Consider the following 12,896-nt stretch of genomic DNA (forward strand, 5'->3'; position numbering starts at 1 on the left):
TTTACTGTGGAAATCTGGGTGTTGTTTTCAGGACCAAGCAGCATTTCACATAGTAGAGATCTTCTTCATATCAATCTAGGCACCTTCAAGTCATTCCTCATCTTTAATTTTCAATGAAATTTCCTGAAATTTAAAAGAAAACTTTATAACACAGAATGGTTCAACATCTACTTAATGGAATGTTTCTTGTTCACAGCCTGGGAAATATTTATTTTCATTTTACAGTGTATATTAGTTTTGCAAAATAATGGGTTTATTGTGATTTTCATACATGATATAATGTACTTTGGTTATTATCACTCCAACATTCCTTCCTCCTTCCCCTTTACCTCCTTCTTCCTAATAGTTCAGCTTCTATTTAGAATGCCTTACGTTTCTCTAGTTTACACATATTAGAGAAAACATTTGTCTTTCTGAATCTGGATTATTTCATTCAATGTGATGATCTCTAGATCCACACATGATCCTTTCATCAATATGTTTCATTTTTGTCTTCAAATACTACATTTTCTTCATCTATTAGTTCTTTGCTGAGCTGATCCCACAGCTTAGCCATTGTGAACAGTGTCACATTATGCATGAGTTGTGCTAGTGTCTCTACTGTATGTTGACTTTGATTCCTTTAGGTATATACCTGAGAGTGTTAAAGCAGTATCTTCTGATATATCTATATATCTATATCTATATATAGATATAGATATATAGATATATATTCAAGAAGCTCCATTCAGAAAGCTTTGTAGTTATTTCAGTATGTATTTTCAGGAAATGCTATAGTGATTTTGATAGAAGCTGTATTAATTGTCATGCCTACTGGCAGCACATAAGAGTTCCAACAGAGCATTTGGAAATGAGCACACTTATATTGATTAAATAGAAATAATTAGCCCCATATCTAAACTTTAAATAAAAGGAGACATATCCATTATTTTGTTTAAATTTTCTAATCCTTTCATCTTTCTTGATTAAAGCCATAAAAATCTAGGAGTTGATGTCAACCTTAGAAAGTTATAAATCTTACTCTCTCTATTTTTTTCCCCCTTCCAAAGATGGGCTGATCAGAACCTCAGAACTTTTCTTTCCTCACTGAATGCTGCAAAGAAGTAGATTGGGGAGAAAGAAAATATTGAAATCATTTTCTCCAAAGATTGGTTGTACTTGATTAAATTACAGTTATTTCCTGGTAGCTTCAAAAACCAAAGAACAGAAAAAAAAGAGCATATTAAGAGCCTTGACAAAAGTTTGAAGATGAAGCATAAAGTCTTAAATACAGAACATGGGCTGAAGCACTGTCTTTGTAGGAAACACACAAAATAATGAATGAATTAATATATCTACTGTTTTGACAAACCCAAGAGCCATATAAGTGCTCAAAATGACCGAAGTCATTTATCATCAAATTGTCCTGCAGAACCTTTCTGCCTGATGATGTTAAAGTAGAAGCAACTCCTTTTGATGAATGGCTATGGAAACCACAGCTGTATCCCAATGATGTTAAGTATCAAGTGGTCTACATTATCCACAGTAATAAATTCATAGATGTATCTGATAAATAACAGAGTACTGAAGAGCAAGTTCTATTCAAAGGCAATTTATTTCAAAGTAAATGCTACTCTATATGGTACAATTCAATTCAATCCATTGGACTATGTAAATTGTTTTACTTAAATAAGAATATGTTTGTGTACATGTGGAAAATACATTTTTTCCTTTTCTGTTCACTTCTATACCTCATATGTTGGCATTTTAAATGATATAATAAAACAAATAAAGTCATAAATGTAAAATACCAGATTTTTAATTATCTATGTGACAATGATCTGTTTTTCCTACTTTTTATGACTCCAACTTAGTGCTCAGCTTCATTTGATGTCACCTATAACCTCATAGAATTTCTTGTAGGGAAGATCTCCAATGATTAATATCCTAAGCCTTGTTTAAGTCTTCAAATGTCTCAATTTCTCTTTTATTTGTGAAAAAATTAGTTCCAATGTATAGAATCACTGGCTGAGTGTTTTTTTTAATACATTTTTATTTTTGGTGGCAGTGATGGTTTTGTTTTTTGTTTTTTTGCTTTTCTTTTTAGCAGTTTAGATAATCATTCCACTATTCTGACTTCCATGATTTTTGATGATTAAATGATGGTTGGTAATAAAGAATCCTTTGTAGCTGGTGGGTCAGACCTGTAATCTTCATGTATTGCTCAGGATGATAAGATCTGAGGATCATGGTGTGAAGCCAGCCATGGCAGGAAAGTCCATGAGACTCTTATCTCCAATACACCATCAGAATACCAGAAGTGGTGCTGTGGCTCAAGTGAAAGAGCTCTAGCCTTGAGCAAAAGGAGACAGTGCCCAGAGACAGTGCCCAGAGCCAGAATTCAAGTCCCAGGATTGACAAAAAAAAAGAAAGAAGAAGAAAAAAGAATCCCTTGCATGTGGTTTCTCTCTCACTGCTTCCAAGATTTTACTTTGTTCCTGTCTTCAACAGTTTACAATATGACACAATCTAGATTTGTTTGGCTTTGTTTTCTTGGTACATATTGAGATTTATGGATGTGTATATTCATATGCTGTACCAAGTTTGGTCACTGTTTCTTTATTTCTTCTATTTTACCTCACCTTGCTTCCTCCCCTCTTCTAGAATTGCTACTGCATGTTTGACAGTGACACAAAGGTCTCAGGCTCTGTTCATTTCTCTTTCTCTCTTTTTCTCCCCAAACTGAGTAATGTCAATTCACTTACCCCACATTTGAAGATTCTTTCTCATGAGTGTTCAAACACGCTGTGGAACCACTCTAGTAAAATCATTTGAGATAAGCGACTTTATGTAGCCATTTCTCTGCCCTGGTGGAATTCTGGCTCATGTCCTTTGCATTTGTCCTCCAAGGAAATCCTGACAGGTATGAGCCAAACACTGTGCTTTGAGTTCAAGCCTACTCTTTACATGGGCAGCAGAAACCCATAGTGTGAATGTGTGCTACTATTATTTTTTTTTTTTTATATTGTAAACCTTTTTTTAATTGTGAAAATACCATACAGAGGAATTACAATTACATGGGAAAAATAGTGAGTACACTTCTTAACAAGCATTGTTGCCTCCTCCTTTGTTTCCTCTTCCCATCCCTTCCCCTCTCCACCACCCCTCTCGCTATCCCCGCCCCCCCCCCCCAAAGATGTAAAGTTCGTTTTTCGACATAACGACTTGTACATCTCATTGTTTTAATGGGTCCACCTGTAACCCTATTTAAACAGTTTGTTTTTCCCTTCCCCTCCACAAATTATATCAACATCAAATACAGGGAAAGCAGAGCTTATACCCTGGGGAGATACATGCAAAGCATCAAAGAAATCATCTCATAAATATGTTAGAAACAATCACAAGAGAGAAAAAGAAAACATTTGAATCCTTATCTTGGGGTTCATTTCGCCTAACATCAACTTGTCTGCCAGTTTCTGTTTGCTGCAGACATATACTAGTTATTGCAAATAAGGGAAACCATGGGACCTATATTTCTTTCGGCCTGGCTTACTTAACTTTATATAATTTTTTCCAAGTCTTTCCATTTCCTAACAAATGGGGCAATGTCATTCTTTCTGATGGAGGCATAGAATTCCATTGTGTATATATACCACAATTTTCTTGATCCATTCAACTACTGAGGCGCATCTGAGTTGGTTCCATATCTTAGCTATGGTAAATAATACTGCAAGAAACATAGATGTGCTGGTATATTTAGTTTGGTCCTGCTTGTGATCATTTGGTTAAATGCCCAAAAGCGGGATTGCTGGGTCATAAGGGAGCTCTACGTGGAGTCTTTTGAGGAACCTCCATACTACTTTCCAAAGTGGTTGAACAAGTTTACACTCCCACCAACAATGCAGTAAGGTTCCCTTCTGTCCACTTCCCCTCCAGCATCTGTTGTTATTAGAGTTCTTGATTATAGCCATTCTAACTCGGGAGAGGTGGTATCTCAATGTTATTTTGATTTACATTTCTTTTATGGCTAGAGAGGTTGAGCATTTCTTCATGTGTATATTGGCCATCCTTTCTTCTTCAGATAGGTTTCTCTGTAACTCTTTAGCCCACTTATTTATTGGGCAGTAGTTTCTTTGAGGATTTGTTGTAGGGGGATTTAATTTTTTGAGTTCCAGGTATATTTTAGATATGAGACGCTTGTGTGTTGTATGGCTAGTGAAGATCTTCCCCCAATCCGTTGGCTTTCTATTGATCTTGCTAGCTATCTCCTTTGCCATGCAGAAGCTCTGCAACTTGATGCAATCCCATTTGTCCAATCTTTCTTTGATTTGTTGTGTTTCTGGGTCTCTATTAAGAAAATTTCGGCCTGTGCCAAGGAGACCTAGGATTTCTCCTATTCCGTCCTGCAATGTTTTCAGAGTGTTTGCTTTGACTCCGAGGTCTTTGGTCCATTTGGCGTTGATGTAGCTTTAGTTTTCTACAGGTGATTAAACAATTTTGCCAGCACCATTTACTGAAGAGGCTTTCTTCCTTCCATCCTATTTTTTTTTTTTTTAGCTCTCTTATCTAAGATTAGATGGCTATAGGTCTGTAGATTCATTTCTGGGTTTTCAATTCTATTCCATTGGTCCTGAGGTCTGTTATTGTGCCAGTACCAAGCTGCTTTTATTACTATGGCTTTGTAGTAGAGTTTGAAATTTGGTATTGATATTCCTCCAGGAATCTTCTTTCTGTTACAGATCATTTTTGCTATTTTGGGTCTTTTATTGTTCCATATGAATTTTTGGATTGCCTCTTCTATTTCCTTGAAGAATGAGGTAGGAATATTGATAGGTATCATATTGAATGTGTAGATAGCCTTGGGAAGTATTGCCATTTTCACGATGTTGATGCTTCCAATCCAGGAGCATGGGAGGTTTTGCCACTTTCTAAGTTCTGTTTTTATTTCCTTCTTCAGGTTTTTAAAGGTTTCATCATAGGAGTCCTTCACTTTTTTAGTTACTTAATTCCTAGGTATTTTATTTTATTTTTTGTGAACATACTGTACAGAGTGATTACAATTACATGGGCAAGATAATGAGTACATTTCTTATCAAGCATTGCAGCCTCCTCCTTTGTTTACACTTCACATTCCTTCCCAGCCTTCTCCACACCCCCTCACCCAATCCCCCCCCCCCCCCCCCCCCCCCCCCGCACCAAAGTTGTAAAGTTCACTTTCGACATGACAACTTGTAGGTATTTTATTTTTTTGTGGGGCTGTTATGAATGGAGTTGCTTTCCTGATTTCAGCCAGGCTTTTCTCATTGTTGGCATACAGAAAAGCCATTGATTTTGGAGGGCTAATTTTATACCCTGCTACTTTGCCAAAGTTTTGAATCAGCTTGAGTAATTTGGGAGTGGAGTCCGTAGGATTCTTTAAATACAAGATCATGTCATCATCAAAGAGGGAGAGTTTTAGTTCATCTTTCCCTATTTGGATCTCTTTTATGTTTGCATCTTGTCTTATTGCTGTAGCTAGGCATTCTAATACTAGATTGAAGAGCAGTGGAGAGAGTGGAAATCCTTCTCTCATTCCTGAGTTAAGAGGAAAAGGCTTTAGTTTTTCACCATAAAGTATAATGCTGGCTGTTGGGTTGTTATATACAGTCTTTATTGTATTGAGGAATGTTCCATGGATTCCTAATTTTTCCAGAACCTTCATCCTAAAGGGGTGTTGGATCTTGTCAAGTGCTTTTTCTGCATCTATTGAGATAATCATGTGATTCTTATCCTTGCTCCTGTTGATGTGATGAATAATATTAATAGATTTGCGTATATTGAACCAGCTTTTCATCCCTGAAATAATCCTGTTTGATCGTGGTGTATGATTTTTTGGATGAATTGTTGAAGTCGATTGGCCAAAATTTTGTTGAGAAGTTTTTCATTGATGTTCATCAAAGAAATGGGTCTATAGTTCTCTTTCCTTGATAAGTCCCTGCCTGGTTTTGGGGTGAGGGTTATGATGGTTTCATAGAATGAGTTTGGTAGTAAACTTTCTCTTTCAATATCATTGTTGAGTTGGAGGAATATTGGTGTGAGCTGTACTTTGAAGGCCTTGTAGAAAGCTGCTGTAAAACCATCTGGTCCTGGGCTTTTCTTAGACGGGCGGTCTCTTATTGCTGTTTCTATTTCAATGCTTGATATGGGCCTGTTAAGATGGTTTAACTCATCTTGGTTTAGTTTTGGCATGTCAATACTTGCTAAGAAAAGGTCCATTTCTGCCAAGTTCTCAAACTTATTAGCATAAATGTTTGAGAAGTATTCCCTTACAATGTTCTGAATCTTGGTTGTTTCTGTGGTGATGTTTCCATTCTCATTTCAGAGTTTATTTATTTGGGTGTGTTCTCTTCTTTTTCTGATAATATTTGCTAAGGGTCTCTCTATTTTGTTAATTTATTCGAAGAACCAACTCTTTGTTTTGTTGATTTTTTTCTATGTTTTTTTTTTTTTTTTGGATTCTAAATCGTTTAATTCTGATTTACTTTTAATTATTTCTTTCCATCTACTGTCTGGGCATTTATCTTGCTGCTCTTTTTCAAAGAGGTTCAGATGTCTCATTAAATTGTTGGTTTCAGATCTCTCTAATTTGTTGACGTAGGAAGTTAGAGCTATAAACTTTCCTCTGAGTAATGCCTTTGCTGTGTCCCAGAGGAAATGGTAATTTGTGTGTTCATTTTTGTTGAATATTTGAATTTTGTTTCTAATCTCTTCCATGACCCACTGGTGATTCAACAGTATGTTGTTCAACTTCCATGTGTTACAGGACTTTCTTTGATAGCTTTTGGTGTTGAGTTCTAATTTTATTCCCTTGTGGTCAGAGAGAATGCAAGGTATAACTTCAATGTTTCTGAATTTGGACAAGTTTGCTTTGTGACCTAAAATGTGGTCTATTTTGGAAAATGTTCCTTGTGCTGCTGAGAAAAATGTGTATTCTGATGCTGCTGGGTAAAATATTTGGTAGATGTCTCTTAAGTCTAATTGTTCTATGTAGTTGTTCAGATCTGTGGTTTTTCTGTTGGGTTTTTGCTGAGTTGAACTATGTAGTTGGGATAGTGGTATGTTAAAGCCCCCAACAATTAATGATTTTTTTTATCTATGTGAGATTTGAGGGAAAGTAGTGTTTCTTGGATAAATTTGGGTGCTCCCTTGTTTGGCAAACAGATATTTAGAATTGTAATATACTCCTGAAGGAGAGATCCCCTAATTAGTATGTAGCAACCTTCTTTATCTCTTATCACGAATTTTAATATGAATTCTATTTTATCTGATATTAGGGTTGCAACTCCCACCTGTTTATGGGGGCCATTTGCTTCATAGATTTTGTTCCAGCCTTTGACTTTCAAAATATGTTTGTTTTTATGGGCAAGGTGTGACTCCTAAAGGCAGTAGATATAAGATAGTGCTTTTTAATCCAACTAGACAGTCTATGTCACTTAATTGGAGAGTTAAGTTTGTTTATGTTGAGAGTTATGACTGAGAGGTGTTTGGGAGTTCCTGCCATGTTATCCATTTTCCTGGGGCTGTGGCAACTGGGTTCTTCCTTTGGTTCTTGGATTCTCGGTTTGGGTGTGGTTTCTTGGCCTTTATTGTGCTCTTGTTGGTTTTCTATGTGTAGGACATCTTTAAGTATCTTTTGTAGGGCTGGTTTGGTGGAGATATATTGGTTATGAAGGATAGTTTAGCTGGGTACAGTATTCTTGGTTGATAATTGTTTGTCTTTAGGGCATGGCATACATCATTCCAGGCTCTTCTTGCTTTGATTGTCTCTGCTGAGAAATCTGAGGTGATTCTAATTGGTTTTCCTTTATAGGTGATTGATCTTTTCTCCTTGACAGCGTTAAGGATCTTTTCCTTAGTTTGAATTGTTCCTGTGCAGATTATAATGTGACAGTGGGATGTCCTATTCTGGTCTGGTCTATTTGGGGTTCTAAAAGCTTTTTGTATCTGAATAGGCCTATCTTTTTGTATGTTTGGGAAGTTCTCTGCTAGGATCCTGTTAAACAAATTTCCTAGACATTAACTTCTGTCTCTACCTGCTCCTCTACACCCATTATCTTCTGATTAGGCCTTCTGATGGTGTCTTCCAAATGTTGAATAGATCTGTCATATTTCTTGGATTTGTCTTGGATAGTTGTATGTTCTTTCTCTATAATATCTAGGCTGTCTTCAATCCCCGAGATTCGATCTTCTGCATAGTCTAACCTACTGTCAAGACTTTCTACTTTGTTTTTTATTTCTTTTCCTACTAATTGGTTGGCTTTGATGGCTTCTAATTCTTTGTTGGAACTTTGTTTTAGATCTTGTATGAACTTCTTTACTTCCTTAATTGGGTGTTCAGTGTTTATTCTCAATTCACTTATTTGATTGGTTATGGTTTCCTTGGACTCCCTTGCCTTCTGTCAGGCTCCATTCAGCATTCCCTTTGTGGTCTCCCTGACTTTTTTATTTATTTATTTATTTTTTTATTGTGAAAAAACTGTACAGAGGGGTTACAATTACATGGGCAAGATAATGAGTACATTTCTTATCAAGCATTGTAGCCTCCTCCTTTGTTTCCCCTTCCCATCCCTTCCAAGCCTCCCCCCACCCAATCCTCCCCCCACCCCCCCCACCAAAGCTGTAAAGTTTGTTTTTGACATGACAACTTGTACTTCTCATTGTTGCAACAGGTCCACCAGTATCTTTATGTAAACAACTTGTTTTTCACCATACCCTCCACAAATTATACCGACTTCAAATACAGTGAAAGCACTGGTTATAGTGTGGGGGAGGGACATACAAAGCAACAAAGAAATAATCATATAAATGCGTTAGAAACAAATGCATGAAAGAAAAAAAACATTTAAATACATATCTTAGGGTTCATTTTCCTAACATCACCTTATCTGACCTTTTCTGCTTGACTCATACATATACTAACTATTGAAAATGAGGGAAACCATGGGACCTATGTTTCTTTGGGCTTGGCTTACTTCACTTAATATAATTTTTTCCAAGTCTTTCCATTTCCTAACAAACGTCTCCCTGACTTCTTTCAGCTGTCCGTTTATGGATTCCATGAATGCCTTTAGTGATCTTTGTCTATTCTCATTTGCTCTCGCAATCCTGTATTACTCCTTGATTAGCTTCCTCACATTCACGCAATTCCTGTAGTTCTCTTTGACTGTTCTCAACCTGCTCACGCAATTCCCGTATCAATCTTTGAGCAGCTTTCTCACACTTATGAGATTCCTGTACTGATCTTTGGTTTGCCTCCTGTCTCTCCCTTTCATGCTCACACTGAGTCCTTTGCAGGTTTTCAATATTTTCATTCACTATGTTTACCAATAGTGTTTGTAGAGCTTTTTGGGAACCCCCCCCTCTGGATTATTTATTAACTGTTCTGTCACCTGATTATCATGAGTGGGAGTTGAGATACCAGGACTTGCCATTTTTCTTATGTTTTTCTGGCTTGTTTTGCCCATTTGGTATGAAAGGAAAACCTATTTTGTGCTAGAACACTATTTTAAGGCAAGCATCAACCAAAGTCCTGTAGTTGCAAAGTCAAAAGGCTGCACATACAATCTAGTTCAACAGATATAATCTACTCACCATCAAACAACTATGGATTAATGGGCTAAGAACAGCAAGAAAGAATTTGGCAAAGCAGAAATTATTAGGTTTAGGGAGAAATGTGGGGAAAATAGGATTAGTGGGATGTGTAGAGTAAAAAGAGTGTGAATTTAACCAAGTCCCAATCTCAGAGAGGGAAATGGATTGGATAGAATGGTAGGAGAGAGATTAAAAAAACAAGAAAAAATGGAAAAACAAAAATTTAAATTTAAAAAGTGAAACTTAAAAATTATCTATATTTAAAGATGATATTGAGAGAAAGAAAGGATAGGATTAGAGGAGGGGAGGGATAGAAGAGACATGAAAAACTAAAAAATAAAAATTCTTTAAAAATTATATAGGTATAAAGAGATAATGCTGCTATTAAAGAATTTAAGCCTAAGGGGTTGTGAATTGTGTAGTAAATTTCTTGATTAAATTTGTAGACAATGGGGGATAAGGTCTAATAATCGAGGACAGGTATATATCTGAGGATGAGCAGATCAGCAATAATTCACGCATAAAAGTAAGAAAAAAATGAAAAGAATGAAGAAAGAAGGAAAGAAAAAGGACCAAAAGGTCAATATAGATTAAAAAAAGCACGCACACACACACATATACACCTAAAATACAAATTATAAGAGGAAAAAAAAGATTAATAGAAAACATTTAAAAAAAATTAAAAATAAAATAAAGGTACAAAAAAGAGTTCTTTGATTTTTTTGGGGGGGAGGATGGGATGGGAAGATCCTGTATCCCCTTGTGTTCATAACCAGTCTCCTGGTGGAATCTCTGGTCTGCTTGTGGTGTTTGGTTTTCCTGTGGCTTGATTAGTTTCTTAAGTTACTTTCTTTGAGCAGGCAGAAAAATGCTCTGCTTTACCCAGATTCTCAACCCAAGCTAGTTCAATGGGCAGGAGATCTGCTTTGAGTATCACAAAAGAGGGAGATGACTGTTTCCTTTAGTTTGGAAATGCTGTGATGAGGCTAGGTTCTAGGTGGGGTTGAGGCCTTTCAGCAAACAGTAGCTATTTCCTGTGGGGCTCTCTCCAGAGACACTCACAGAGCCCAGCCTAGAGCCATTCTCAGGGTTTATGTTTACTGAATTTCAATTGATTGACTAGGCTGATGTAGGGAGGGGCAGCCTCTGGCTCTGTTTACCCAGTGAAGAAAGCCACTTCTCTGGGGGCAGGGTTTTCTCTGCCTGGGCCGGGTGACATTCTCCTGGGTGGAGTTGAGCCTGGCAGGTCCAGTCAGGTTCCTATGACCTGCTAAATGACTCCGCATGCAAGCACGCATGCGCGCGCGCACACACACACACACACACACACACATACACACACACACACACACAATCATACCCAGAACTGATGTCTTATGTCTGTAATCCTAGCTACTTAGGAGGCAGAGATATGATGATCATGATTTGAATGTAGCCTGAGCAGGAATGTCTGTGAGACCACTTATCTCCAGTTAACCACTAGAAAATTTGAAGTGAAGCTGCATCTCAAAATGGTAGAGCACTAGCCTTGAGCACAAAGCTCAAGCCCCACAACTGACCAAAAATAAGAACCATTATTTATTACTTTTCTAAGAAGTCATTAAGTGCAGGTTTAAGATTGCTGAAGCTGAGGACACACCTGGATTTGGCATATCTTGAGAAGAAGAGGAAGGAAGCCCTGTGTCCCATCCCAAAATATAGCCCTATGCATTTTTCACCTCGTAGTATGTATGCTACTAATAAATAAAATAGGAAAATAATCTCTTCAGTAACAATCACTCTATTTTTGTTTTCACCTGTCAGGGTCTCCTTAGACCTAAATGTTTGTGTGTTAGCTGCTACTTGCAAACAATTGGCAAATGCTGTGCAAGAAGGTCTGTGGCAAAGTATGGGCTGGAGCTCCAGTCTTGGTGGCAAGTTTGAAGACAGGCTGCAGGTGCCTGGGGAGCAATGTGTTCTTGCTGCACAGAAGTAGACAGCCGAGTCCCCAGGCTGGGCATCTTTGATGTGCAGGGAGAAGTGTTTGTCCTTCTTTTTAAAAAACACAAGGAATTTGTCATTTTCAATTTTGTCCCTATTTGAAAGAATGTTTATAATGAACTGAAGACCCTGTCCTGGCTCTTGCTTGTACCAAAGAAAGTAGTCTGAAGCACTGTCTGAATAAGTACAGTTGATGACACAGCTGTCTCCCTCCTGCATGCTCAGGATAGACGGACTCTGCTCCAGCTTCTCTCCTTCACTCACCCCTATGTGGAGAAAAAAAAAACAAACAGAAAGGAGACAGTTGTCAGCTCAGTACTCTTCAGGACTGCCTTTTTCTACAGTAAGTACAGACAGCCTAGATAAAGTGATCTCCTGGATGTCTAAACATCAAGTATTAATGTACTCTGGTTTCCCAAATCAACTTACAGTTCAGCTGCAACCACAAGAGCAAGCATATACCATGAATCAATCTCTTCATATTTCTTCCCAATTACAATCACTTGAAGACTTATAATCTATAGTAAGGACAACCACTTCTGTCATCAAATTGTTTCCTTTTCTCTCTTTCAATTATAGTGCTTTCTTGAATTGTCTACACAGCCAATAAGAAGACTTTATTTTTACCCTTAACCTACTCCTTTAGAATCCACTGAAATAACCCCCTGCCTATTGGGCATCAGCTGAAATTTACTGCCACCTCGTGGTCACATCGTTTACTAGTAACTATAGTTCACTTTTGAGGACTTATAGGGACACAAATATATATTTTTCTTTCTTGCTATTGTTTCTAACGTATTTTTTATTATTTCTTTTTTTATTGTGAGAATACCATACAGAGTAGTTACAATTACATGGGTAAGATAACGAGTACATTTCTTACCAAGCATTGTTGCCTCTTCTTTGTTTCCCCTTCCCATCCCTTTCCATATTCCACCCACCTTCCCCCACACGATCCCTCTCTCCCACCAAAGTTGTAAAGTTCGTTTTTTGACATAACGACTTGTATATGTCATTGTTGAAATAGGTCCACCTGTATCCCTATTTAAACAATTTGTTTTTTCCCTTCCCTTCCACAAATTATACCGACATCAAATACAATGAGAGCAGGGGTTATACCATGGGGGAGGGACATACAAAGCATCATAGAAATCATCTTATAAATATGTAAGAAACAATTGTATGAAAAAAACATTTAAATACTTATCTTGGGGTTCATTTCCCTAACATCAACCTATCTGACCTTTTCTGCTTGACTCAGACATATACTAGTTGTTGCAAAACTGTATTTATAATGTACCATGTGG

General features: G+C 37.2%; 1 gene segment (V, D, J or C); it reads right to left on the minus strand.

Moving 5' to 3' along the window:
- Nucleotides 1-103: 103 nt before the first annotated feature.
- On the minus strand, nucleotides 104-12,106 carry LOC122113427. The segment is given in 3 exon segments: nucleotides 104-123; nucleotides 11,406-11,855; nucleotides 12,019-12,106. Coding segments are annotated over 3 exon segments (522 nt in total).
- Nucleotides 12,107-12,896: the final 790 nt, after the last annotated feature.

Source organism: Dipodomys spectabilis, unplaced genomic scaffold, assembly GCF_019054845.1.
Source record: "Dipodomys spectabilis isolate Male_0828 unplaced genomic scaffold, ASM1905484v1 ptg000097l, whole genome shotgun sequence".
Classification (NCBI taxonomy): domain Eukaryota; kingdom Metazoa; phylum Chordata; class Mammalia; order Rodentia; family Heteromyidae; genus Dipodomys; species Dipodomys spectabilis.